At 68.9% G+C, this 24,746-nt stretch overlaps 3 protein-coding genes across 16 annotated transcripts in view; 2 read left to right on the forward strand and 1 right to left on the reverse strand.

Annotated features, from left to right (window-relative positions):
- The first annotated feature begins 592 nt into the window (after positions 1–592).
- On the forward strand, positions 593–8,228 carry CARD9 (caspase recruitment domain family member 9). Of its 12 annotated transcripts, none has more exons than XR_010662278.1 (13): positions 593–659; positions 1,925–2,110; positions 2,326–2,463; positions 3,016–3,320; positions 3,648–3,827; positions 3,913–4,056; positions 4,198–4,323; positions 5,078–5,269; positions 5,632–5,705; positions 5,949–6,027; positions 7,293–7,369; positions 7,801–7,883; positions 7,970–8,025. XR_010662278.1 is itself a non-coding variant. In XM_065928097.1 (13 exons), exons 2-13 carry the CDS (start codon positions 1,927–1,929, stop codon positions 8,067–8,069), a joined length of 1,650 nt encoding a protein of 549 aa, XP_065784169.1. In that variant the 5' UTR covers positions 593–659; positions 1,925–1,926; the 3' UTR covers positions 8,070–8,228. The 12 variants fall into 12 exon arrangements, 9 of the variants coding, with proteins under 9 accessions (XP_065784169.1, XP_065784170.1, XP_065784171.1 ...); XR_010662280.1 differs by having other exon boundaries at positions 5,979–6,027; XR_010662279.1 differs by having other exon boundaries at positions 5,664–5,705; positions 5,944–6,027.
- Positions 8,229–8,321: 93 nt separating this feature from the next.
- On the forward strand, positions 8,322–10,188 carry DNLZ (DNL-type zinc finger). The gene is made up of 3 exons (XM_065928140.1): positions 8,322–8,619; positions 9,051–9,190; positions 9,939–10,188. Exons 1-3 carry the CDS (start codon positions 8,419–8,421, stop codon positions 10,105–10,107), a joined length of 510 nt encoding a protein of 169 aa, XP_065784212.1. The 5' UTR covers positions 8,322–8,418; the 3' UTR covers positions 10,108–10,188.
- Positions 10,189–13,825: 3,637 nt separating this feature from the next.
- GPSM1 (G protein signaling modulator 1) overlaps positions 13,826–24,746 on the reverse strand; it is a 29,697-nt gene continuing 18,776 nt past the window's right edge. For 2 of the 3 annotated variants that reach the window (XM_065928087.1, XM_065928086.1), the window contains exons 10-14: positions 22,882–22,952; positions 22,022–22,201; positions 16,778–16,934; positions 16,270–16,478; positions 13,826–15,231 (exon numbers count right to left, since the gene is read on the reverse strand). In XM_065928087.1, coding sequence (XP_065784159.1) covers positions 15,025–15,231; positions 16,270–16,478; positions 16,778–16,934; positions 22,022–22,201; positions 22,882–22,952 — 824 coding nt within the window. In that variant the 3' untranslated portion in view covers positions 13,826–15,024. The remainder of the gene's footprint in view (positions 15,232–16,269; positions 16,479–16,777; positions 16,935–22,021; positions 22,202–22,881; positions 22,953–24,746) is intronic. The other variant, XM_065928089.1, reaches the window with a different exon arrangement.

Raw genomic sequence — 24,746 nt, forward strand, 5'->3', positions numbered from 1 at the left:
GGGAACCCACCAGGACTTCCCGGGATTAGACTGCTGGGCCAGCGGGCAGAGGAAAACCCGGGGGCTGAGGCTCAGGACCCCCAGGAAGGGAGCACAGGAAGCCAGCAGCCGCGGTCAGACTGCTGCCCACCGGCCGCAGCCCCTTCCCAGAGCTGCCGCTCAGCCCGGCAGCGGGCAGCTCTCGGTTCAGCCAGTAGGGCCGGCTCCGCGCCCCGCGCATCGTGGTGAAGGGCTGCTCCCAGGAGTAGACAAGGCTGCCCATGGGCCGGTGGTGATGTGGGGCGAGTGGGGTGGTCCCAGCCCCGTGCCCTCCACAGACGCCAGGCAGCAGTCCTCATGGGAACACGGTGGACCCGATGGTGGCTCGGCCTCATCCAGCCCCAGGGGAGAACCTTGGCTCACCCTCCCGCCCAGGGCCCCCAGCAGCTTCCACTTCCCTGTCCCCGCCTCCCGGGGCCACCCTGCTCAGGGCGAATCAGCAGGCCGCGGGGGGCGGGGGGGGACGGTCCCTCCTGCCTCTGGGGTGAGCCAGGCCCAGCAGGAAGTGCACCCTGGGCTCTGCCCCCAGCTCCACCCACCTCCGTCCTGGCAGCTGGCACCTCCTACCCGGCACTGAATCGGGCGGACGGGCGTGCAGGTGCCCCCCAGGAGGACCCGAGGTAGGCTGACCCGATGCCCTTTGTTCAGGTGGCGCCCCAGCTCGGGCCTGGGGCAGGGAACAGGGTGTGGGGCAGATACCCAGCAGGGCACCAGGGGGTCTTGGCTCTGGCCTGTCCCCCCTCCACGGCCACCCTGTGCCCGCCTGTCGCTTCAACAGAAGGAGCCGCAGGGCATCGGCAGGCGTGGGATGCGCAGACTTCAGGGTGGGCAGGCAGGGGCCAGGCTCGGTGCTCCAGAGACCCTGACCTGTGGGTGCTTTCATTCAGCACCTCGTCTGCCATTGGGCAGGCAGCGCAGCCCGAACCTGCTGCCACCCACGTCCCTAGGAGCATGGCCCAGCTGCTGCGAGCCAGAGGCTCGTCCTTCCCTCACTGCCATGGATTGGAGGCTCAGCGGGAGGTGGCGGGGTCAGGGTCTCCATCCCCACCGCTGGGAGGAGGCAACCCGCGGCTGCCCCCGGTTCAGCCCGGCCCTGGAGAGAGGGGCTCCTGGACGCGGAGCAGGAGGGAGCAGCGGCGGGCCGTTCCGGCAGAGGGGGATCTCCTGTTGGAGAGCTGGCCTGGCAGTCTCCAAGAACAAAGCCTCGCCCAAGAGGCAGAGAGGAGCCCAGATGGCTGGTGCCTGGGGTCCAGGAGCCTGTCCCTCCCAGGACGCCGGGGCCTGCGGCCTCCAGCGGGCCGTCCACAGTCACCCTTCCCGGAGGGCACCGCGCTGCCGAGCCTGACCCGGGGCGGCAACGGCCCAGCAGCTGCTGGGCCACTGTTGCATCAGCGGCCTCCGGAAGAAGGGAGGCCGGGAGGACTGGATGTGAGGGCTGCTGTCCTGCGGGGAAGGAGGAAGTCCTGCAGCACAGCTTGGCGCCCGGGTGCCCCGGCACTGGCCCCGTCCCTCACGTGCCAGGGAGGCCGTGCGAGTGGGAGGCAGCCTCCGGCCAGCCCCGCAGCACTTGCAGTGTTGGGGGGGGATCAGGCAGGGCCAGAGGAGGGCTGTGGGGCTGCGGACTGTGTCCTCCTAGATGCCCCCCCGACCCTGGAGCATCCCCACGCCGTCCCCAACGCTTATCAGGGTCCCTTGGGAGAGAAAGCCTAGGGTGCCTGGAGGGTCAGGAGCACGCCCCGGCGGGGCAGAGGCAGACGCTGGGTGAGTTGATGGCAGCAGGCTAGCTTCTCCCTTCCTCGCACCCCTGGGCTGGGCTCTCACAGCCAAGATGGGCAGCCTGGGCCCCGACGGGGCCCACGGCTCAGCAGAGGCCGTCTCCTCCCAGCCATGTCCGACTATGAGAACGAGGACGCGTGCTGGAGCGCCCTGGAGGGCTTCCGGGTGAAGCTTATCTCCATCATCGACCCCGCCCGCATCACGCCCTACCTGCGCCAGTGCAAGGTGCTGAACCCCGACGACGAGGAGCAGGTGCTCAGCGACCCCAACCTGGTCACCCGCAAGCGGAAAGTGGGTGAGTGCCGCGGGCGGCCGCGCTCTGACCCCACCCTGGCCCCCCGGAGGTCTAGCAGGCACCCCCACCCCCGCCCCGCCTCTGCCTGCGGCTGCTCCCACTCCCCACGCAGCGGATGCCCCTGGAGTGCCCTGAGGTGGGGCCATGCTGGCCCCCACTGCAGCCTCGCGGGCTACGCACCTTCTGTGCCCACGTGCGTCCTCTCTGGGTCACAGGAGTTCTCCTGGACATCCTGCAGCGGACGGGCCACAAGGGCTATGTGGCCTTCCTCGAGAGCCTGGAGCTCTACTACCCGCAGCTCTACAGGAAGGTCACGGGCAAGGAGCCCACCCGTGTCTTCTCCATGATCATCGGTGAGCGCTGGGCGCAGGCCTGGGGGCGAGAGGGGCAGGGGAGCCTGGCCCCCTGATGGGTAAACCTCGGCTGAAAGGAGAGCCTCGTGTGGGAAGCTGCCAGCTTCCGGCCCTGTGTGGGCGTCCCTGCCATCCTGCCATCCTGAGCTCGGGGCAGAGGCTGCAGGAAAGGGAGCCCGAGCCCCAGAGTGGGGCCTGTGGGAGAGGGGAGGCACAGGCTGATGCTTGGCCCAGAGCCCTTTCGGCCCAGAAGGCCCTCTGACCTTGCTGAAGCCCTGCCCAAGAAGCCAGTGGGGTGGCCCCGAGTCACGTCCTCCCATCTCTCAACCAAGATGACAGAATTAGACAGAGAGGGATGGACGCCCGGACCCCAGGCCGTCCTGCGCTGGTAGGGGCGGGGCGGGGTGTGGGAACAGGGCCCGGAGGCGAGTCCGCCTCAGTTCATCCCCGGGGTAGGGAGCCGACCCCTCAGCCACGCTGCCCCAGAGCCGCACGGTCCTCGAGTGGGGTCCCCGGGAGGGGTGTGCCGTCCGACCCCCGCCCACTCCACAGATGCTTCTGGAGAGTCGGGCCTGACGCAGCTGCTGATGAGTGAGGTGATGAAGCTGCAGAAGAAGGTGCAGGAGCTGACGGCACTGCTGGGCTCCAGAGACGACCTCGCTGAGGAGCTGCGCGTGAAGGACAGCCTGCTGCGCAAGCTCCAGGAACGCGTGCAGCGGCTCAAGGAGGCCTGCGAGGCGGGCAGCCGCGAGCTCCAGCGCTGCAAGGATGAGAACTACGACCTGGCCCTGCGCCTGGCCCGCCAGAGCGAGGAGCGCGACGCGGCCCTCACGGGGCACCGCGAGCTGCTGCTGGAGGTGCCTGGGGCGGGGGCGGGGGCCCGATAGGGGGCTGGGGGGACAGTGGGGGGACAGTGGGGGCAGGGGATAGTGGGGGGCTGGGGGACAGTGGGGGTCTGGGGCTTGGGGACAGTGGGGGCGGGGGACGGGGGGATGGGGGACAGTGGGGTGGGGGACAGTGGGGGATGGGGAACAGTGGGGGGCTGGGGCCTGGGGACTTGGGGGCAGTGGGGGGTGGGGACTGTGGGGGTCTGGGCAGTGGGGGATGGGGGACAGTGGGGGGCGGGGCAGTAGGGGGCAGGGCCCCCCGGCTGATACTGACGGCACCCCCCCAACCCCCCCCAGATCGACCGGCTGAAGCACAGCCTCATGAAGGCGGAGGACGACTGTAGGGTGGAGCGCAAGCACACGCTGAAGCTCAGGCACGCCATGGAGCTGCGGCCCAGCCAGGAGCTGCTCTGGGAGCTGCAGCAGGAGAAGGCGCTGCTGCAGGCGCGCGTGCAGGGCCTGGAGGCCTCGGTGCAGGTGGGGCCCCGGGGCTGGCGGTGGCCGGCGGGCTCCGGGGAGCCGGGCCCGTTCCCCTCCTCACCCTCTCCCTTGGCGCCCGCAGGAGGGGAAGCCGGACCAGGGCCGCCCCTACATCCAGGTGCCAGAGGAGGACTGGCAGAGGGCGCAGCGGGACCTCCAGCAACAGGCCGCCACCATCTTCTCCCTGCGCAAGGACCTGCGCCAGGCCGAGGCCCTGCGCACCCGGGTAGGCGGTGGGGGGGCCGAGCCCTGGGCCTACCGCCCCCCAGGGCACTGTTGGTGAGGGGCGGCTAGCCGTGGCCTGGAGCTGACCTCCAGCCCGCCCGGCCGGGCCGCGGGTGGCGGGGCTAGCTGGCGTCTTCTGCAGAGCGCAGAGGAGAAGGAGATGTTCGAGCTGCAGTGCCTGGCCCTGCGGAGGGACTCCAAGATGTACAAGGACCGCATCGAGGCCATCCTGCAGCAGATGGAGGAGGTCGCCACTGAAAGGGACCAGGTGGGGACGCGCTGGCCTGCCTGGATGCACCAGCCTCTCTGGGGAGGCAGTCATCAAGGTAGCCTTCGATGAGCTCTGATAGAAGTGGTTCCCGCTCATTCAGAGCTGCGAGCGGTGACAAGGGGGTGTGGCTTAGCTTCCGGGATCGTTGCTGGAGACAGAGGCCGGCTTCCTCCAAGTCTGCCCGCAGCCGCGGCCTCCCCTGGCTGGTCACTTCGGGCCGGCCGCCTGGGCTGACCTCAGAGTCCCCACCGAGGGGAACGGGCATGAGAAAGCGCGGGGTGTTTGCCCTGAACATCACACGGCCATCTCCCATCGTGTTCTCGGTATCAAGCGCACCCGTGAAGCAGGCAGCAAGCTGTGTGCATGTGAACGCAGCCAAAGCCGCCTGGGAGCAGAGTGGGCAGGGGCACTTTGGAGGTGGGGGGGGTCACCTCCTTTATGTTTTCTGAACGTCCGCACTTCCCATCGTGAGCCTGGGTGACATTTACAAACACCCCAAACACGAGAGCCATCCTAAGGGAAGAAAAGGGAAGGGGTCGGCGCTGGCCCCTCCGCAGCCTTGTTGCTGGAAGTTCTCTCGGGGGCATTGCTAGAAATCAAAGTGTGCTGAGAAGTGAGAGATTGGGAGGGGAAATGAAAGCCGGGTGGGATGTGGGGGGGGTGTGTGTGTCCTGGGGCACGGGTCCAGGCCACGCGCCCAAGGAGGCTCAGCACGGGTCCGCCCACCTGCCCTGCCCCCTCTGCCCCGCAGGCCACCCTGATGCGGGAGGAGCTGCACGCACAGCACGCGCGCAGCCTGCAGGACAAGGACACGCTGCGGAAGCAGGTCCGCGAGCTGAGCGAGAAGGTGGATGAGCTCCAGCTGCAGCTGTTCCAGCGCGAGGGCCAGCTGCTGGCCATGGAGGGCAAGCTCCGGCGGCAGCAGCTGGACGTGCTCATCCTGGTGGGCCTCCCCCGGGGGCCTCCGCGGGCTCGGCCTTGGGTCAGAGCCAGGGCTCCACCACGGTGGGGCTGGGGTGGGGGTGCGGCCACGTGGGAGCAGGTGTGTCCTCAGAGGCCGCAGAGCCCCAGGGAGGAGCCGCCAGAGGTCCCTGGACCTTCCTGAGCCCCTCCTCCCTCCGGAAGGTTGGCTCCTCGCCGAGCCCCCCTGGAGGGTTGCTGCAGGGCTGGCACAGCTCAGGGCCGGGCTCGGTGAGCAGGGAGGGTGGCGCGATCCGGCCAGGCCCAGGCGGGAGGGGCTTCCTTGGTGGGGGGGCCGGCCCAGGACCTCACCCCATGCCCAGGAGTGGCTTGGTTCCCTCACAGCCTGCTGATGGACCCCTATTCTGTGACCGCAGAGCTCCGACCTGGAAGACAGCTCACCCAGGAATTCCCAGGAGGTGAGTATGACTCTGCAGGTCGGGCCCGCGCTGGCTTCACCGGACGCTCTGGGCCATGGCCTCCGCCAGACCAGTCTCGTACGCAAAGCTCTGGGAGCTTAGCTGTGCACTGCCTGCCCTCTGCCCCATGCCCACCTGAGCAGCATAGCTCCCTCCCTGAGAGGCCGGCACCGAGGGGTGGTGGTGGGGACAGCAGCCCAGGGCGGGCAGCGTGGAGGGTCAGGTTCGCTCTTGGCAGGGCAGCGGTCTGATCGCCCCATGTCTCTTGGGAAGTTCTCGCCCCCCCAGGACCTGGAGGAGGATACCCAGCTCTCAGACAAAGGTGAGGAGGCCCTCGGCCTGTGCCGGAAGAATCTGACCAAGGTCTCCTCATGGTTGCAAGTTGGCGCCTATCTTGGCCTTTGGCACACACAATGCATTACGCTGGTGCCAGGGGACGTGCCCCCAGCCCTGGCCCCCGACCTTCACGTCTCCCTTCACAGATGGGCACACGGGGGCCAAGGGATGAGTGACCCCCAGAAAGCGGACGGGAGCCCTATCTGAGCCTGGGGCCCAGGCTCGCAGGCCAGCTTCCCACCTGGAGGACACACCTGGCCGGCAGAGCCCACTCAGCCCGGGAATGCTGAGGGGAGGGGCGCCCGCCCCCCCGGGGCAGGGAGCAGGGCGGCCGCTGCTGCCCAGGTGCAGCCTGCAAAGAAGCGGGAACAGACCGGGAAGAGGGTACAGCTCCGGGTGACCACACTGGGGACTTCAGGCGGCGGAGGCGGGATCACTCTGCCCGCCTGGAACCAGGGCGTGGGGTGGCCCCGGGGGGATGATGAGAGGCTGGCTCTGAAGTTGGGTGTCAGATGGGAATTTGGGAGGGTGGGGGCGGGGTGGGGGGAGGGGCACTACCGCAGAGGTAGCGTGTGAAGCCAGACTTCCTCAGTGTCAGCCCCCAGCTGCTGGGGGGGGCGCCAAAAGAGGAAGAGGAGGCAGCAAATGGAGAAGTGAGGACTTGGTCCCCCTGCTGCTGCCCAAAGACGCGAGCTTGAAGCCACCGAGCCCCCACGTGGGGATGGGCAGGAAGGACCCACAGGCCGCGAGCGGGCGGGAAAGGCCGCTGGCCAGCCAGCCTGGGAGCCCCAACCCCGGGCTGGCAGGGCCCCTGATGGGAGGTGGGGCAGGCTCCAGGGCCAGAGGCCAAGGAGGAGGGGAAGGTGTGAACTTCAGGGAAAGACCTGGGCCTGGGCCGCTCCCACCACCACGTCCCTGAGACCTGGGATCCATACCCCCCCGGCCCCCCACACTGTGGACAGTTCTGGAGAGTCAGCCCATCAGAGCACTTCTTCTGAGGGTCCTGAGCCGAGGGCCCTTCCAGATGAGGGAGCCCCAGTACCCCAGCCCCTGCTCCCAGGGCGCCTGAGCCGTCTACTCGGGGGGTGAGAAATGAACGTTGAGTCCCCGTGTCTACACAACGGGAAAGCTGGCAGGTCCAGGTGAAGACCCAGGAGGTGGCAGAGGGCTGGCCCAGGCTGAGGAGGTAAGAGATACCAGCCAGCGTGACCCTGGCAGCTGGGCAGGACGGACAGGCACTCTCCCTTCCAGGCAGCCTGGCCATCAGGGAGAGCCCGGATCAGCCGTCTGTGGCCCTGCAGGAGGAGCAGCTATCACTGACCCCGGAGGTGAGGCCCCTGGGGAGGTTCTCAGCCTGGACACCGGAGAGATTCCTCCACCTGGACACCCGGGGACTGATCACAGACTCTGTGCATGGGCTCCCGGGGGTGCGTGTTTGGAAAGTGAAGTGAAGCTGAGGCTCCTCCATTTGTGGACAAAGCAGGGCAGAGAGCAGCCCAGTCTTCTGGACCGGGCTCAGCGTTGAGTGAGTGGAACTCGGCCTCTCTGTCCACTGACAGAGCCTGACAACAAAAGGGGTCACCCCAGACACGGTAGTGGAAGGAACCGTGGCTTGGAGCCGTGGGTCCCTGGGTCAGTCGTGTCATCTGAAAAGCGGGAGAGCGCACCCCGTTGACCTGGGACCCATTGCGCAGCCCCAGGGCCGGGAGTGGAGCCCCCGGGGGCGCAGGCCGGAGTCCGAGCCGAGCCTCTCTTCCAGGACGCAGGACTGAACGGCCGGGAGCCCCCAGAGAAGGAGAAGGGCCGGCGCCGCCTCAAGGAGAGCTTCGAGAACTACCGCAGGTGGGCACGCGCGGGCGGTGGGTGGGGCTGCGGGCGGGGGCCTTGTGCGAGCCCGCGCCCGCCTGCGCTGTCTGGGTCTCCCGCAGGAAGCGGGCCCTCCGGAAGATGCAGCACGGCGCGCGGCAGGGGGAGGCGGATGGAGAGAACACCACGGGCAGCGACAACACAGACACCGAGGGCGCCTAGCCGGCCCGCCCGTCCGGCCCTCCCCGTCGCGGGAGCGGGGCGCGGCCCCCCCGGGCCGCCTCTTCTTCGGCGAGCACGGGCGGGTTCTGTCTCTGTGTGACGCGCACGCGTGCCGCGACCTTAAAGTGCAACCTTGTCAATAAACTACCGCGGTCCAGACATCGCCGCCTCCAGTGGTCTGGTCCAGCGCGCCCCTTCCGACCTCGAGCCAGGGGGCGGCGGAGCGCACCGCCGGCCGCCGGGGGGCAGCAGAGCACTGCCCGCCCACCGGCGCCGGAAGCCGGGGAGGGTCGCTTCCGCCGCTGCCCGCTTCCAAAATGGCAGCGGGGCGGGGCGGCCGGCGGGCGGCATGCTGCGGGCGGTACTGAGCCGCGCGCCGATACTGCTGAGCCGCGCGCGGCCCCGCGGGCCCGGCCCGAGGTGGCTGTGGGGGCCAGGGGTCCGCCTGCAGGCCGCGGGGACGAGGCGGGCCTGGGGGTGGGGCTGGCGGCGCTTGAGCTCTGAGCCGGGACCCGGGCCGGCGCACTACCAGCTAGTCTACACCTGCAAGGTGGGCCCGTGGCGGGGGCGCTGCCGGGGGGGAGGCGCGCGGGCCTGCATCTGGCGCGCGACGGTGCTGCGGGACTGCGAGGGAGGGCGGAGCCATGCACGGGGGGCGGGGCCTCCCTAAAGCGGTGGGGCTGTCTTTCGGGGGCGGACCCATCTGGGAGAGGGCGGGGACGCGTGAAGGGGTGGGGCTATCAGTGGGGGCGGACCCTCCCGGAGGTGGAGCCAGGAGGGGTGGGGCTATCACTGGGGGCGGATCCTCCCGGAGGTGGAGCCAGGATGGGGCGGAGCCTTCCAGGAGGGTGGGGCTATCACTGGGGGCGGATCCTCCCGGAGGTGGAGCCAAGGTGGGGCGGGGCCTTCCAGGAGGGGTGGGGCTAAGCCTTCCGGGAGGGGCGGGGCCGCGTGGAGGGCCTCACTTCGAGTTTCCCCCAGGTCTGTGGGACCAGGTCCTCGAAGCGCATCTCCAAGCTCGCCTATCACCAGGGTGTGGTCATTGTGACCTGCCCCGGCTGCCAGAACCACCACATCATCGCCGACAACCTGGGCTGGTTCTCGGACTTGGATGGGAAGAGGTGAGGCCTGCCTGGGCAGGGCTGAGGACAGAGACCTGTATCCCATGGCTAGCCTGGTCTGTCCTGAGTCTGCGGCCCCCCACCCCCCCCCAGGGGCACTGTCCTTTTTAATGAGGATTACAGAGCCTATCTCTATAACCCAGCTTCCTTGTGAAGATAAGCATCGTTGAACTTGAAACTCAGATGAGCCGTGATAACTTTTTGGTGGAAGTATGCTCCAAGTATGAGATCTTCTGCCCTAGGCCGTCCCCCTTTGGCCCTGCTTCACTGCCTGATCTCTGCTGTCAGTACTGGCCTCAGGGGCAGCCCCGCCGCCCCCCCCAACAGGAGGGGTCAGACTAGGTTGACTCTTAAAAGAAACGCCTTACCTTTTTTGCTTTTTGGTTCCTTCCTTCACCCTACAAGGCGCTCCTTCCTAAGTACCTGCTGTGGGGCAGGGGTCCTAGCATGCACCTTTCTGTCCTCTCTGAGGCTGGCTGGCTGCACCAGATTGGGGAGGGTGTGAGCTAGTGTGGTCTGGGGCTCTGGTCCTGCAGCGTCAGCCTTGCCCCCTCATGGAGAGCAGTGAGGGGCAGTGTTCAGTGAGGGGCGGCGCGCAGTGAGGGATGGTGTTCAGGAGCCTCTTGACTGGGTGGCCCTGATGCCACACCAGTGCAGGACCCACACACTCGAGCCTGGCCTGGGGTGCCCTCGAGGGCCCTAGATGCAAAACAGCCCAGAAACGTCTCAGTACCTCCCTCTTTCTCAGGAATATTGAAGAAATTCTGGCGGCCAGAGGGGAGAAGGTACGCCGAGTGGCTGGCGAGGGGGCCCTGGAGCTCCTTTCAGAGGCTGCGGTGCCCCCCAAATCCACCAGTGCTGCGGAAGGGGCTGAGGACCAGGATCCCACCCAGCCCGGCAAGACAGAGGCCAGGTGACCCATCTGCCTTGGAGAAGGGTGCTCCAGTCCTGGGCCACTCTGGACTTCTGCTTTCTATCAATAAACAGACTTCACTACAGACGCTGGGACCTGGGGCTCTCCTGTCGTCCCTGCCTCTGGAGTCAGAGTGAGTCACAAGCACACCCTCCAAGCTGGGGGCTGGGGCCATCTGCGGCTGGAGGCTGCGTCTGAGTGGGGAGGGGCTGGCTGTTACAGTCTGAGCCCTCCCACTTCCCCCCAGGCTGCAGCTGTGTGGTCTTGGGCAGGTCGCTTTGCCTCTCTGAGCCTCTGTCTTCCTATCTTCTGATGAAGATGCTCACGTTGCCCCCTTGTCAGGAGTTACAGACGGAAAGACGGGACTCAGGCACAGGGTGGCTCAGCCTTGCCCCAAATGTTGGGGCTCAATATCGATGGCCAGTTAGCCACTGTTCTTCCTGCGGGGCGGAAGCACCACCATGGTCCTGTCTCTGGCCGTGCACACGGAGACCCCACAGGTCCTTCTGTGCCACCTGGACGCACCAGGGAGCCGGCGCCAGCCTCAGCCTTGACCCTTGGCCACCAGCCAAGCACAGTCAGCCAACCAGGCTGCTCACCGTGGCCACAGATGAGCCGGGCAGCCACAGTGGAGAGAGGTGTGGGGGCTGGGGCTGCCGTGCGCGTGTCCCCCCGCCCGCAGGCCGCGCGATTTGTCTCCCAGCCTAGCTTGACTGCCTTCTCAGGATGTTCCTGTGTTTATGAAAGCGTATTTATTTCCAGAAGTGTTCTGGGCTGTGTGACCTTCAGCATTAATCACCAGCCACAGTCTTGCCGGATCCCCGCAGGATCCGAGCTCCTGACAGCCGCCCCCGTGGGCACGGGCCTGGGCATTGTTCTCTGGGAGCTGGCAGCCCGTGCTCTGCCTTGATTACCCCCCCGCCGCCCCCCGTCCTTCCCGTGGTGAACAACCCCCTATTATCCTGCCCAGAACCTCCTGTGACATTTGCGGAGTCGGCCCTGGAGGCTGAGCCAGCCCCCGGGCCTGCTTCTCCACAAAGTCCCCAAGGGACCTGCTGGCCTTGGAACAGCAGCGTGGGGGCAGGGCCTCGCTGCCCGCGGAGGGTTGGGGACTGATCTGGGGAGGCCCAGGGAGCTGACTGGACGGTGAGAGCGCAGAGCAGACTCCAGGAGTGCCCCCAGCCCAGACCTTCCTTCCCTGGGCGGTTTGGACTTCTTTGCTCGCCCCGTCCTTTCCTGTCTGCTTTCCGACACTGAGCTCGTTGCCCTGAGCCTGGAGGGCTGGTCAGGTCCTGGGGATGGCAGAGCGCGTGCACCCAGGGCAGGCTCCAGACAACTCGCCCCTGCGCCCAGAGCCACTGAACGCTTCCGCACCGGCGGGGCAGGCGTGTTGGTCCTGCCTCACTGTGCTTCCCCCTGGAAACCTCAGAAAAGGCCCCTGCCCTCTTCCTCCCCCTGCCTCCTGACTGACCCCGGCACCCCCCAGGGTGGCCTGTGAGCAGCAGCGGCTCTGAGCGGCCTCGTCCCCTGGCCTCACTGTGGCGGGATCAGGACTGCATGGCTGCGGTCTGGCGACCGCCACCCTGCTGTCCCTTCACAAGGCGCCTGGCTCTCCTCCCTCCCTCACCCCAGGCTGGTCTCCCTCAGTTAGGTCTCCCTCCCTCCCTCAGTTAGGTCTCCCGCCTTGCAGGCCAATTCTTTACCAACTGAGCCAGCAGGGAAGCCCCAAAGCGTCACACTAGGGAGTCGAGTGTCTGGGCCAACCTCCGGTGGTCCTGTAACCCTCCAGGTGTGGTCTGGGCATAGAAAGCCTCTGAGGACAGCTGGCTTGGGAATGCTGGCTTCCAGGCCGTCAGACAAATCTTCGTGCAGGACTGCCCAGAGCCTTTAGCGTCCCGACCTGGCTGGGAGCCTCTGAGACTCGGTGCCCTGTGTTCCTGCCAGCAGAGCGCCAGGCTTCCCGGGCGCTGAGAACTCTCTGGGCGTGGGGGCAGGCTCACCTTTCCCCGTGGGGGCCTCCCCTCCCCCTCTCTGCCTTTTCTCCTCCATCGTAGCCTTCCGACCTCACCCTGCAGCCCCTGCCCACACTTTCCCCTCCTCCGGCCTGGCTCCCTAGCCGTCCCCAGCCTCCCCACCTCTCTGGGTGCCCCCCTCACTGAGCAGCCTCCTGTGGTCAACGTGGGGCGGTGGGGAGCAGCGGGTCACTGGACTGCAGGGAGGGGACTCGTGCCTGCTCCCCCGTCCCCAGGCCAGTTCCTCAGAGGCACCCTCCCAGGCCGCTTCGCTGGGCGGTCGGGGGTGTGGCTGGGGTGCTCTGGTGAGTGGGTGGTCTGACCGGGCCCACCTGCCCGTCTGCCCACCATGCGGGGGGTACTGGGCTGGCTGTGCCAGGCTGGCCCCACCTGGTGGCCTGTGGCCCCGATCTGGGGCGGGGCTTCCTGCTGGCCGGTAGCCAGTGCCTCCCCTCCCTCAGACCCCCCGTGCTCTGCGCCCCTGGCCCTGCACCCAGCTGCACCCTGACGCTGCTGCTCCACGCACGGAGTGGGTGACGGGCAGGCTTGCTGCTGTGGCCGTGCCCGTGGGGAGAGGGCTCCTGCCTCCGCGAGGCTGGAGTGCGGGCCCGGCCTGTCCCAGCTCCCACCTCCTGCGGTCTTGGCGCCCGTGGCTTAGGGTGCGGCCCGCTCTCCCAGCGCCCTTCTGGTGCCGCTGAGGGCCGGGCTCCGGTACCCGGGGGTCTGATGAGCCCCTCCCGCGAGGCCTCCTGCACGCGGCTGGGACCCCTCGGGCTCCCCCGCCCCCAGGGCATTCCTGTCGCTGGAGTGCTGTCAGGAGCACCAGGGCCGGGGCCGGGGGGAACCCTGCGTTCCAGGGTGGGTCTGCCTTTCCCAGTGGGCGCCTCCCTAGCAGAGGTCTCCTAATGCTCCCTGGCCTCCTGGCCGGCCTCCTGCCCGGCCCCCACTGGGTGGGCCCTCAGCCTTGGCCTAACAGACCCCTGCCCTGGCCCTGGGAACGCTTTCTCCCTCTGAACGCCAGAGGAGCCCACACTGTTACTTCCTGGGCGTGCTCCCTGAGTGGGCCGACGTGGGGTTTTCAGCCAGTGGAGCGGGCTCCAGTCAGCCTGGCCTGAGGCCTGGGTGCTGAAGGCTGCAGAACACCACGTCTGTGGCCAAGACTTACGGCCCAGAGATGCAGGCAGGAAGCCAGGCGTGCCCCCATTTCCATCTGCCCTTGGTCAGCACCCCATCCTGCAAGCGGGGAGGTGGTGAGGCTCCCAGCAGGGCGCTGGGTCAAGGCCGGGGGTGCAGCGTACACCCTGACTGCCTGCCATCCTGTGTCCCCAGGACCTCTTCCCATGCCCCGGTGGCACAGAAGGCCCAGGGCTTCACCATGTGAACCCGCCGGACCGTCCCGGTGGAACTGGCCTCCTGGAATGAAGCCTTCCGGGCGGGGCCGGGGCTGGCTCAGCCCAGGAGAGGCCAGAGACACCTGGGCTCCAACCCCAGCGTCCTCGCCGGCCATGTGTCCCTGGGGCTGCCGCTTCACCCCCGAGCCCCGGCCCCCTCAGCAACGGGCACAGCGGGGACGGAGCCAGTGGGCAGGGGTGGGTAGGACGAGGGGCAGCCTGGGTGGGCTGGCTTGCTGACCCAGGTGAGGCCACCACCGGGCCCCCAAGAGGACGAAGACCCTCGCCAGCTCTCATCCCGACACGGACGACATCCACTTGGCAGACTTTTATTTTTTCAGGAAAAACAAGAACAAATGTACCTCTTGGGTTAGAAAGGACCCACTGACAACATGGCAAACACACGTGTGAGCAATAAATACGCACGTCCATTCAGGTGTGCGGGTGGCCGAGCCCTGTCCTGACCCCACACCTGCCACCCCACCCTCGCCCTCGGAGGCCCCCCGAGCTCCCCAGGGGTGCAGTGGCCGCCTCGCACTCGCTGAGCAGGACTGTGGGGCTGGGTGAGGCACCACCCAAGAGGGGGGGCCCCCTCGTGCCCGCGATGGTCGCCGTCTCCCAGGGCGCCTGTCTTCTGCCCGATCCCGAGAGTGGCTCACCCGGCAGGAGAAGGGGTGACATCACCCCCCACGGAGTGGGGCTGGGGGCTGGGTGCTCCACCCGCCCTGCTGATGGCCAGGGGGCAGACCTTTGCCAGCTGGTATTCCCAGAACCAGGCCGGCTCAGTTCCTGGGCTCCTGGGCTTGGAGTTGAGGAAGGTGGCAGGCCTCCCGGCCCCGCGGGCTCATGACAACATGCCTGGTGGGGCCTGGGGGCCCGCGTGGGGGGGGAGGGCACTGCCCTCTCAGGCTGCAGGCTTTCGGGGTCTGCTTGTGTCCCCCTTCTCCAGCCCCAGCAGGAGGCAGGGGACGAAGCCTGGGAGGGGGGCCCCCCCAGCGGTGAGGCTGAACTGGGGCGAGCACGTCTGTGCTCAGCACCCCGGGGCCAGCTTCGGGTGGACAGTTTCCCGTCACTGGTGGCCCACAGAGAGGAGGCTTCAGAGACGCCTCTGGGGGGTGGGGGGTGGGCAGCAGGGCTTCACATTTGGCCGGGCCGGGGGCAGGGACAGAGCGGAGAGGATCGGGACAGCACCAGGGCTTTGAAGCCGACATGCTGAAGGCCAGGCCTGGGGCAGGGCGGGGGCGGGGCTGAGGGAAGCCGCGTACCGCGAGGGGCGGGCATGGGACAGGGGTGCGCCCTGGCCTGAGCCGGCTGCCCTGGGAGGGCACGGTGAGGGCTGGGTGCCCGGCGTCCAGCGCAGTGGGCGGGGTCGCGTGGCTCAGAGCCTGCCCTCAGCCACGGCCTCGGGAGGCTTCTCTGGAGGGAGGAGGCCGTGGGCATCCTGGACGTTGGTGAGCACACCCCACCCCCGACCTGTCCAGGACTGGGGGGTGGGGGGCAGGCCTGGCTGCAGGCGCCTTAGCTGGCACCAGGCTGGCACTGCTGCCGGGGCTCCGAGGGCCCGCCCACCTCCTGCTCCGGGCTCCCGGCGAGGTCCACCCGCTGCTCGTCCATCCGCTTGGCCTGGACCCTCTGGATGAGGCTGAAGAAGTCCTCGTCGGGCATGGTGGGGCCGCGGGGCGGCACATCTGGGGGCGGGCAGCGCTGGTCGTCGATTCTGGAGGACTGGGCGGACACAGACACGCAAGTTGGCGCCTCCCATCCCCAGCCTTCGGGGCCTGACCCAGGGCTCAGGCACCGCAGCGACCGCTCCGAGCGGGGGCCGCCGTCTGGTAGCAATGCCCACTCGAGCCTGAGCGCCGCTTGGGCCACCTTGGGCCTCCCTGGGCATCAGCTCCAGAGGCAGACCTGGGAGCTGGGACCCCAGAATGGCCCTCACAGGGAGCCATGGGGTGTGGCCGGGCCGGACATAGAGGTATGCAGGCGGCCTCCCAGGTCTGCTCCTGAGGCCCCCAGGAGTGGTGTTCTGGGGTGTTCTCGAGCCGCAGGGACAGGGTGGGGCAGCGCGGAGCTCCCCAGAGCCCCATGGAGTCAGGGGGTCACGGGGGCGGCGGGGCTTCTCTGCAGGGTCTGGAGCAGGAGGGCCGGGAGCCGGCGCAGTCCCCGGAGCGCACGTGCATGTGGGCGGGGGGCTCGGGGGTTCTCGGGAGGGGCTGGTTTGGAGGCTCCGCAGACTCGCCCAGGGCGGTGCTGTCCTCTCCTCTGTGGGAACGAATGTCACATCTGGAAACTTCCCAGCTTCCTGCATGCGTGGCAGTGGGCGGGCGCTGGGGCTGCCCCCTAACCAGCCACTCCCCGGGGTTTCCCAAACCCCTGCCTGGACCAGTGGGTGGCTGGACCCCTCGTGTCCTCCGCATTCCGGGGTACAGTCTGGCCCTCGGTTTTCTCCACCTAGAGGTGGACGGCTGGTGGGATACCCCAGGCCACAACCCTGGGGGCCCCGTGATTCCCCCAGCTTGACTCCTGAGCTCCAGGGAGGGCCGGCCCGAGATGACCTTCTCAGGGCCCCCGGGAAGGGGCCCCAGGTCTGAGCAGCCACAGGGTAACACTGGCTGAGCCAGCTGGGGGTGGGGGGGTTGCTCCCCCAAGACACCCTGAGACAGAGGGACCAGGGCCCCAGCCAGGAGGGGGCCTGGGCTAACCCCAGCCGGGGGCCCGGGGGGTGCAGATGGGGCGGGGGGAGCCCCCGGGCTGCAGGCCCACCTGGCACTTGATGAGCATGTTGAAGAACTCGTCCCCCGGCTCCTGGGGGTCCCCGTCACCACGGAGGTGGCCCAGGTTGTTGTGGGTGATGCGCAGGCCGGGCAGGCTGCCCACGCTGGCACGCTGGTCATCTAGCCGGCGGCTCTGGGAGCTGGCGATGAGGTCAAAGAACTCCTCGGTCTGTGGGGAGGCCGTCAGCGAGGGCTGGGCTGCGGGGTGCCGGAGGTCAGGCTGGGGAGGCAGGGACCTCGCCCAGGGACCTTGAGACCGCCTCTGCCAAGCCCAGGCCCCGGCTGCTCTCAGTCAGCCCTGCCGGGGGCCCCCCGGTGGGCGGGGGCCACAGAGACCCCGGCCTCCCACGCCCACTCGCTGCACAGCTAGCGTGTCCTGGGGAACGGGAGGACGACAGGTCTCCGAGGATTGCAGCCCGGGGCTCCCGGTGACGGGGGCACTTTGCAGCTGGCCTGCCCCGCCCTCGGAGCCTGCAGCAGGGTGGGGGCCGACTCACCGACCCTCCCCTCCAGGGTAGGGGTGGCTGTGGCTTCGGCGGCCGCGGGCTGGCCGTCCTCCAGGGGGCAGCGCTGGTCGTCCATGCGGCTGCTCTGGAACTTGCTCAGCAGGTCGAAGAAGCACTCCTCGTCAGAGGACGGGGCCCGGGGGATGCTCTGCGGGTGGGGCAGGCAGTCAGCGCTGGCTCCAGGCCAGCCATGGGGTGGTCCTGCTGTCCCGCGCGGATCCCCAGACACGGGCCAGGGGCTGCTCGGCTCGGACCAAGGTCCCGACCCTCATCTCTCACTCGCCCCGCCCCGCCCAGCACCATCGTCCCCCGCTTCTCCCCTCCCTCAGCCACCGCTCCGTCCGGGTCTCCATCAGCCTCCCCAGACGTGGCGCTGCTGTGCCTGCCTGCACTGGGGGTCCCCACCGCCTGACAGCAGCCCCCCGGGCCCGCCTGTCCCCTGCAGCGAGCGCCACTCGTGCCTGTGTGCCTTGGGAGCCCTGCACCCAGCCTGGCGCTCACCCGTGTCCGCTGAACAAACAGACGAGCAAGTGGGCGAGCGACTAGGCCCGCGGCAGGCAGGGAGCCTTCACGGCCACTCCACATACTCCCGGTGCCAGGGCCCTGCCAGTGACCCAGGAGGTGCCAGCCCCAAAGGCAAGGAGCCTGACCCGAGGGAGCTGAGGGCATGTGTGTTCCACCGCAGTCCCATGCCCCATGGGGTCTGGACACGTTTATAAAATGCCCGATCTGTGTGCAGGCCCGGAGGACAGCGCAGGTGGGGGCCGGGCCCCTGGGCTGGGGCTGAGGTCAGGCTAGAGGCTTACTGCCGTCACCCCAGAGCCCTTCCCTCCAAGCACTGGCCGAGGGGTGTGTGCAGCAGCCCGGGGTCTGCTCTGGGGCAGGCGAGGGCCAGACACCAGGCTGGAGCCCTGGGGGAGACACCTGCAGTGGGGATCTGTGTGCACTGCGGAGGGCCAACGCTGGGGTGAGAAGGCCCCCCGGTGGGGTCGGGATGGGAGGGCCGGGGTCACGGTTCTGGGGCGGGGGTGGGACGGGGTGGACAGGCATGAGACCAGGTCACTGAGGCGGGCTGAGTCCCACCTAGCAGGGGGTCTTGGGCAAGCCCACTTCTGCCAGCCTCAGTTTACGCTCCGTGGAGGGCATGTCAGAAACGCAGGAACCCCGGTGCACTGGACAGCCCGTCACCCGCCCCTCTCCTGGGGAGGAGACTCGGTTCTGGGACGCAGACGGGCTCAGGCTGTAGGGCCGCGAGGCCTCTGAGGGCCAGGAGGACCTGCTGGCTGACGTGGGCGTGGTGGGGCGGGGTGGGGGCCGAGTGGGTGGTTCTGGAGGAGACCCCGCTGAGGCTCAGGCTCTCAGGTCACCCCCTTCCCTACCCCCGACTTGATCAGGGCAGGCCCAGAGCCAAGGCTGGGGGCACGGTTCAGAGTCCTGCCTCGTAGGGTGCTGCTCTCCTGCGGATGCCCATGGAGCCTGGAGAGAAGGGGCAGCCCACGCCGACTGGTCCAGAGGGGCCCTGGCTGGGAGGCTGGCCTCACCTCGTCAGGACCTTGGGGATCTGCAGAGAGCGGCCGGGGACCCCAGGCTGATGGGCGAGGGTTGAACACAGCCCCGCCACACTGCAGGGGACGGCTGGTGCTCCCAACCCCCAGCCATGCCTCTGGCCCCAGCTGGGGTCTCCCAGGTGAACCACCGGCCAGGCGAATGGTGCCAGGCCCCTCCCAGGAGAGGGGTGACCCGGGGGGGTCCACGTCACTGGACATGTGTGCCCCCAACACTCCTCCAGCCTCCGGCGGGCTGAAGCTCAGACTCCAGAGAGGCACCTGGAGGGGGCAGGTTGCTGAAGGCCCCTCCACTGCGGCCAGGGCTGGGCTGAGAGGGCCCCCCCCCGGCTGTTCCACGGTGCCACCCCAAGCCGGGCTCTCCAGGCGCCACGCCAGAGCCGTCTCAGCCCAGAACCCAGGACCGGCCCGGGGCCTGGCAGCTCTCCTCCTCCAGAGCCCAGGAGCACCTGTGAAGGACAGGCGCCTCATGCTGGGCACTCCTGGCCGAGGCCACAGCGAGAGGGGGAGGCCCGTGCCCCTCCCTCGGGACAGAGCCCTGCACCCCAGCAGGACACACCTGGGGGCCCGGCACCCTCCACGCTCCCCCACCCTCTCCTTAGCCCAACTCCGCCATTCTGTCCAGAAGTCAGGCCTCCTTCAGGCGCACTCCAGCCCCTCCTGCAGAAGCGTCAGCCCACCTTCTCCCTGGGAGGAAGGAGCCAGCCCTGGAGGCGTGAACCCTCCCCGCCCCCAGCCCGGGCGGCCCCCTCCAGCTGGCCCAGCCGCCCAGGACGGAGAGCGGGGGCCGAATGCCCCGGACGTGCCCCACGGCGCCAGCCCCTGGGGAACTGCACCGGCTGACCATCCACCCACCCCGGTGCCCAGGCGGGGAACACTTGGCCGCCTGAGTCTGGTTCCCGCAGGCCACGAGCCTCCACCGCGCTGGGGACCCCACACTCACGCGGATCCACAGCCGCTCCAGCAGTGGCCAGGTGGACTGGGGCGCGGGACCACGTGGAGCCTGGGCAGGATGCCAGGGTCCTGCTAGGCAGCCCTGGCTGCAGTGCCCGGCGCCGCCTCACCACCCAGACCCACCCGGCCCTGTCAGCCTGAGGCTTAAATAGGCCCCGGGGAGAGGGCGCCTCCCCATCCCCACCCACCCCCGCTGCACGCACGCGCGCACACACACACACACACACACACACACACACATGCTCTCTCTCTGTAAAAACTCAGAGATGGATCAAGCGCGCACACACACACACTCTTTTCTCCGTAAAAACTCAGAGATGGACTGCGTGCGCACATGCACGCACACACACACACACTCTCTCTGTAAACACTCAGATATGGATCGTACGCGCACACACACACACTCTCTCTTCATAAACACTCAGAAATGGACCACGTGCTTGTGCACACACACACACATGCACACACTCTCTGTAAACACTCAGAGATGGATCTCCCTGAGCTGGGAGCCTTGGGCGGTCACCGCACCGGGGCAGGGGGTGGGACCTGTCTGGGGAGCACTTTCCCGCAAACAGCAGCCCCTGCTTCCTGCCTGAGCCGGCCCAGCGAGGGGAGGAGACAGACGGGTGGAGTCCTTCCCTGTCCTGGGCCTCGGGGGCCTGACACCCCCAACCCCTGCACAGCCGCCTCCCCACGCAGCAGACCCCGACCTCTGCCCAGCCTCTCAGACCGAGACCCCTCGGCCAAAGCAGCCCCCCGGGCCTCCTGCTGCCCCGGGGGCTCCCTTTCCTGCTCTGGGAGGACAGTGGGGTCAGTGTCCGCCTGGCCTGGGGCCGCCCACCCAAGGCCTCTCGGAGAGACAGCTATGAGCCCCGCAGGACAGCCGAGGACGGGATGTGCACGCCAGAGCCCCCTCCCCCCGGGGCTCAGAGCTGCCGTGGGGACTGGCCTCCAAGGCTGCCTCTTTCTGGGTGCCTGCTGGACACGAGGCTCAGCCTATCGGGGTCTGGGTCGCGGGGTCTTTCTTCAAGGGCACCGCCTCAGCCTGCAGCTCACCTTCTCCTCTACGGGGCCCCACCTGGGGGTGTCAGGGGCTGACCCCGGCTCGGAACCCCAGCCCACCACTCCCAGCGGGGCCGTCTCCTTCCCCCCCGAGGGCTCGGGTCCCCTCTAGGGCTGCAGTGAACAGGTACCCGTCACAGCTTGTGCCATCTGTCTGGTAGGAGGGGTCCCCTGACTGCAGGTGCGTGGAGTGGCTGGGCCAGGCGGACGGGCAGGTTGGCCAAGGTGTGTCTGGGCGGCCTGCGCGCGCCTCCCCAGGTCCTGCCTTTGGGGCCCGAGGCTCTGGGGCCCCCATGTGGGAGGGTGGGGTGTACGGATTTGGCTCAGGTGCCTCTTGGGGACGCCTTCCAAAACTGCAGGGAGGCGGGTATGGCTGAGGGGTGCGCAAGAGTCAGACTAGTCTCTGCACTTCCTGCTGCGGGGACGGGGTGCAGGCTCTGCCCCCGACTCAGCCCCCGTCTCACAGCACGCACAGCCATCAGCTGGCACGGACAGCCCTGGGTGGAGCCAGGCCTTCCTGCCCCAGAGCCCACCTTGGCTCCCCGGCGCCCTGGCCGGGCCCTGTCCTGCCCAGCCCTCTCTGGCTGGACCGCTCCAAGATGCCCCCAACCTTCGGGGCTGACCCAGCCCTCCTCCCCAACCCCTGCCCCAGGACAAGCACTCGGGCCTCTCAGACCCCGAAGCCGCTGCTGCGCTAGGGGCAAGGTCCTTGCACGGCCTGTGTCCCCGGGGCCGAGGGGAGGGCCACAGCCGGCCCCTTTCCCACAGGCAGTGTCTGCAGCAAGCAGGCCCTCTCACCTGGGGCCCGACGGAGCCCCAAGCAGGGGTCCCGGCCGCTTCCCAGGCCCCGTGCCCTTCCCTCGTCACCCCACTCCACGGACACAGACTCTGGCCATCGGCCGGCCGGCCAGTGGGGCTGGGGTCAGGTAGGGTCAGCGGAGGCCATCCCGGGCTCGTGGGAAGATGGGCGCAAAGCAGCTAAGAATACCCAGCACAGCACCCACGGCCTGCGGAGGCTGGGAGGTGCTGACTAACTCCTGAAGAGGAACTATTTTTAGACTAATTCTCAGCGATTTGGACCTGCATGGGGGGAGGGCTCCAGGCTGACCTCTGAACCCACACGCAGAGAGGCAGGTGCCCCTCTGTGCCCCCTGCACCTCGACCAGACCTTGAGGGCCTGGAGAGGCCAGCTAGGCGCCCGAGCACAGCGGCATGCCTGCCCGGCTGCAAGAAGCCCACCCCTCCCCCCGCGCCCCCGTCTGCCTATCCCATCACGCGTCTGACCACCCCTCAGTCGTCTGTCCTCGTCCGTGTGTCCACCCGGCCCCTGTCTATCCATCTCTGCATGCTGTGTCCCCAGGACGGGGCTACTGGCTGGGCCCGAGGACCTGAGCGGCACCCCGAGCTGTCCTGCAGACCCCTCCCGGGCTGCCTGTGGTCCCTGCAGTGAGGCCTCCGTCCGGCCAATGAGTCAACACCACGCTGGGTGCCCTGGCCTTTCAGCAGGACCTGTGTCCACCAGGGTCCAGGGGTCAGCAGAGAGCCACGATCTCGGCCCCTGGAGAGACCCCGGCCCGGCCTCCAGGCGGGCGGGGCAGGGTGGGCAGTGGAGCCCCCCAGTGGCTCCGTCAGCGCCCGGGGAGGGGTCACCTACCGTGCGCGGCAGCTGCACCCGGACGTCCGCGCTGTCCAGCGGGGAGTGGCTGCCCTCCCGCGGCCTCCTCTCAGCCGCGTCGGGCCCTTCCTGGTACTTCCTGCTCCTCACGGGGAGGGGGAGCAAGTCCCTGCCGGGCCCCCGCCAGTCCCCCGCGTGGTGGCTGTCTCCATTTTGCTCCTGGGGGGGAAAGGCTGGGGATGGGAGCGGCCGCCAGCGGTTCGAACCAGCACTCCCCAGCGCGGGATGCGGAGGGTCGCCAACCCAGACAGGAGGGGCCTGGGTGGCCGGGGGGCAGGGAGAGGTGGGGCGGTGCTGCAGGATCTCAGACTGCCCCCCTCAAACATCCACCTTCCCGGGCTGAATGCTGGGCGACCGTGGGTGGCCCTGAGCCTTATCCGCAACGGAGACCAGCGTCCAGTCCACTGGGGGAACCAGAGGCTCTGAGAGGGCAGGCCTCGGCTCCAGGGCCACACAGCACCCCCGGGGGGTCCAGAGAGCCAGGCCCACCGTTCCACCTGGGAGCAGCAGGGATGGGGGCTGGCCAGGACGCGGGGGGCCTGCCTCACTTAAGGACCGCGGCTTGGCCCTGGGGGCGTCGAGCCTGGCTGGCGGGACCAAGGGGAGGACGAACGGAGCCCATGGAAGCCACGGGGCCTCTGGGGGCCTCTCTGGGCGGCGCGGACCCGGGCAGGGCCCTGGGCCGCAGCGGGCACGCCGGTCTCCCTTGGCAAGGGCCTGATGCAGGCAGGAGTCCCAGCGGGCATTATAAGCTCGACACACACCCCCAGCCCGGGCACGCCCTGTCCCTCGGCGGCCACAGGTCCCCACTCCCCGGCCGGCCACCCGAGCCCACTCACCCGCTCCAGGGGTAGTCTCAGCAGGTCCCAGGTCTCCGCGCTCAGCCTCTGCGTCCTCTTGGGTCTGGCCCCTGCAAGACAGTAGGCCCGGTCAGCTGGCACCAGGCCCAGGCTTGGAGGTCAGCCGGCCCGGGGCCAGGGACCAACAGCTTCCCGCCTCCTGGCCCACGTGGGGGCCAGCACAACGTCTGCACGACCTCCGTGCCCTGACCGGGCAAGTGCCCGGGTGTCCAGACGGCGCTGACCGCACAGGGGCCGGGCGGGGTCAGGCTCACCAGCCCCCCACCCCGCGCTCCAGCTTCCCACGAGTTCTGGGCTTGGCTCTTCCCCACCGGCCTTTGCGTCCACTGTGCCCTCCCCCGGGATGCCCTTCCTGCGTCTGCACGGCCGCAGGCCTCATCCTCCGCTCTGCGGCTCCCACGTCCTTCACCCTGCCCAGGTCCTTCCCGGGGGGCCGAGCAAGCTCGCCTCTGAGGGCCAGGCCGAACCAGCTCAGGAAATGCAGAGCGAGGGGCAAGCAAGGCCTCAGGTGTCGGTGGGCACTCTGGGGGTCCCGTCTCGGCACCTCTGGCCTTGGACCTGTTAACACCCCGTGGAGCTGGGCGCCCCCTTTCCCCTCAACAGTCAGACGGGTGGGCCGGCATGCTGCCCGCCCCCAGTGCAGAGGAGCCGGCTCAGACGCCCGCTGAACCGCAGTCACGGATGTGGGGGCTGCCCTCCGGCCCCCCCACAGCCCCCGGCTCCCTGTGACGCTGAGCTGCCCCGCAGACACCTGAGGCGAGGCGAGGGGAGCTGGACTCGGAGGCCGCGCCGTCCAGGCCCTCGCGGCGGCCAGGCACCGCAGTGCACCCCCAACCCCAAGCCTGGGCCTGGCTCCCACGCTTTGCACCCACCGTACGGGACACGGTACCCAGGGCGGAGCCGACTCTGGCGGCCAGTCGTCCAGACCAGTCCAGACTGAACAAACGGAACGTCCAGAGCCTCACGAGGACGGGGCAGGCATCCCGGAGTGGCTGGAGGCGGAGGCTGGACTGCCGCACCCTCCTCCCCGCCCCGGCCCCCAGGGCGGGAAGAAGCCACCCCTACCCCCACCCCCACCGCTCCCCAAAGGCCGAGGAACATGCTGGCCAGGCTGGGGACGCCAGGGGTCCTTGGAGGGGCATCTGTGGCCACCGTCCCGGAGCTGGGGAGGGAGCAGCCACTGCGGCCCGACCAGACGTGCCAAGGTGTCCGCGGGCCTAGGGCCAGGCCAGCTGCCAGCCGCCAGCCCTGCTGCCCAGCCCCCACGGTCAGGCCAGACCTGCTGCTGCCCCCACGGAAAACGGCTGCTGGCTGGAGGGCCTCGGCCAAGCCCCGAGCCAGAGGGGCACAGCCTGGGCCCATGTGCCCACCACCCCACAAGGGAGTGGACAGAGCCAGAGGGAACCCCGTCCCATGGCTCCTACTCACCCCAGCCGGCAGGGGCCTCCTCTCAGCTGCCCTCCCCCGACCCCCTCGAGGCCCCACGCAGATTCCCCACCCTGGACGCTGGGCCCCAGCCCTGCAAGGCTGCTTCTGTCCCGCCCCAGCCCCCACCACCAACGGCCCCTCTGAGCCGCGCCCGGCTCCGGGGCGGGCCCCCCCACGGCCCATGTGGACGGCGGGCGGAAGGCCCTCCGGCTGGGCCGGGCTAAATGCGCCCTCTGTCTGCACGGCGCGTTCTGAACCCAGCATTTCCAACGGTCCGAGGGCTGAGCCGGCCCTGACTGGGGGCATTCAGGTGCCGCTGGCTGGCTTCCTGCCCTGCCCAGCCAGGGGTCGGGCCTAGAAACTTCCTGGGAGCTGCCCACTGCCGCCCAGCCTGAGCCCCTCGCCCTCATTTCTGT

The sequence above is a fragment of the Muntiacus reevesi genome, chromosome 3 (genome assembly GCF_963930625.1).
Source record: "Muntiacus reevesi chromosome 3, mMunRee1.1, whole genome shotgun sequence".
Taxonomy (NCBI): Eukaryota; Metazoa; Chordata; class Mammalia; order Artiodactyla; family Cervidae; genus Muntiacus; species Muntiacus reevesi.

What these genes read in the sequence shown, in the direction of transcription:
- CARD9 (XM_065928095.1), top strand. Translation starts at nt 1,927, where the DNA reads ATGTCCGACTATGAGAACGAGGACGCGTGCTGGAGCGCCCTGGAGGGC. An exon ending in CACCCGCAAGCGGAAAGTGG is followed by an intron (nt 2,111 to 2,325) that starts GTGAGTGCCGCG and finishes TCTGGGTCACAG; the next exon opens with GAGTTCTCCTGGACATCCTG. An exon ending in GCCTGGAGGCCTCGGTGCAG is followed by an intron (nt 3,828 to 3,912) that starts GTGGGGCCCCGG and finishes TGGCGCCCGCAG; the next exon opens with GAGGGGAAGCCGGACCAGGG.
- DNLZ (XM_065928140.1), top strand. Translation starts at nt 8,419, where the DNA reads ATGCTGCGGGCGGTACTGAGCCGCGCGCCGATACTGCTGAGCCGCGCG. An exon ending in AGCTAGTCTACACCTGCAAG is followed by an intron (nt 8,620 to 9,050) that starts GTGGGCCCGTGG and finishes AGTTTCCCCCAG; the next exon opens with GTCTGTGGGACCAGGTCCTC. An exon ending in TCGGACTTGGATGGGAAGAG is followed by an intron (nt 9,191 to 9,938) that starts GTGAGGCCTGCC and finishes CCTCTTTCTCAG; the next exon opens with GAATATTGAAGAAATTCTGG.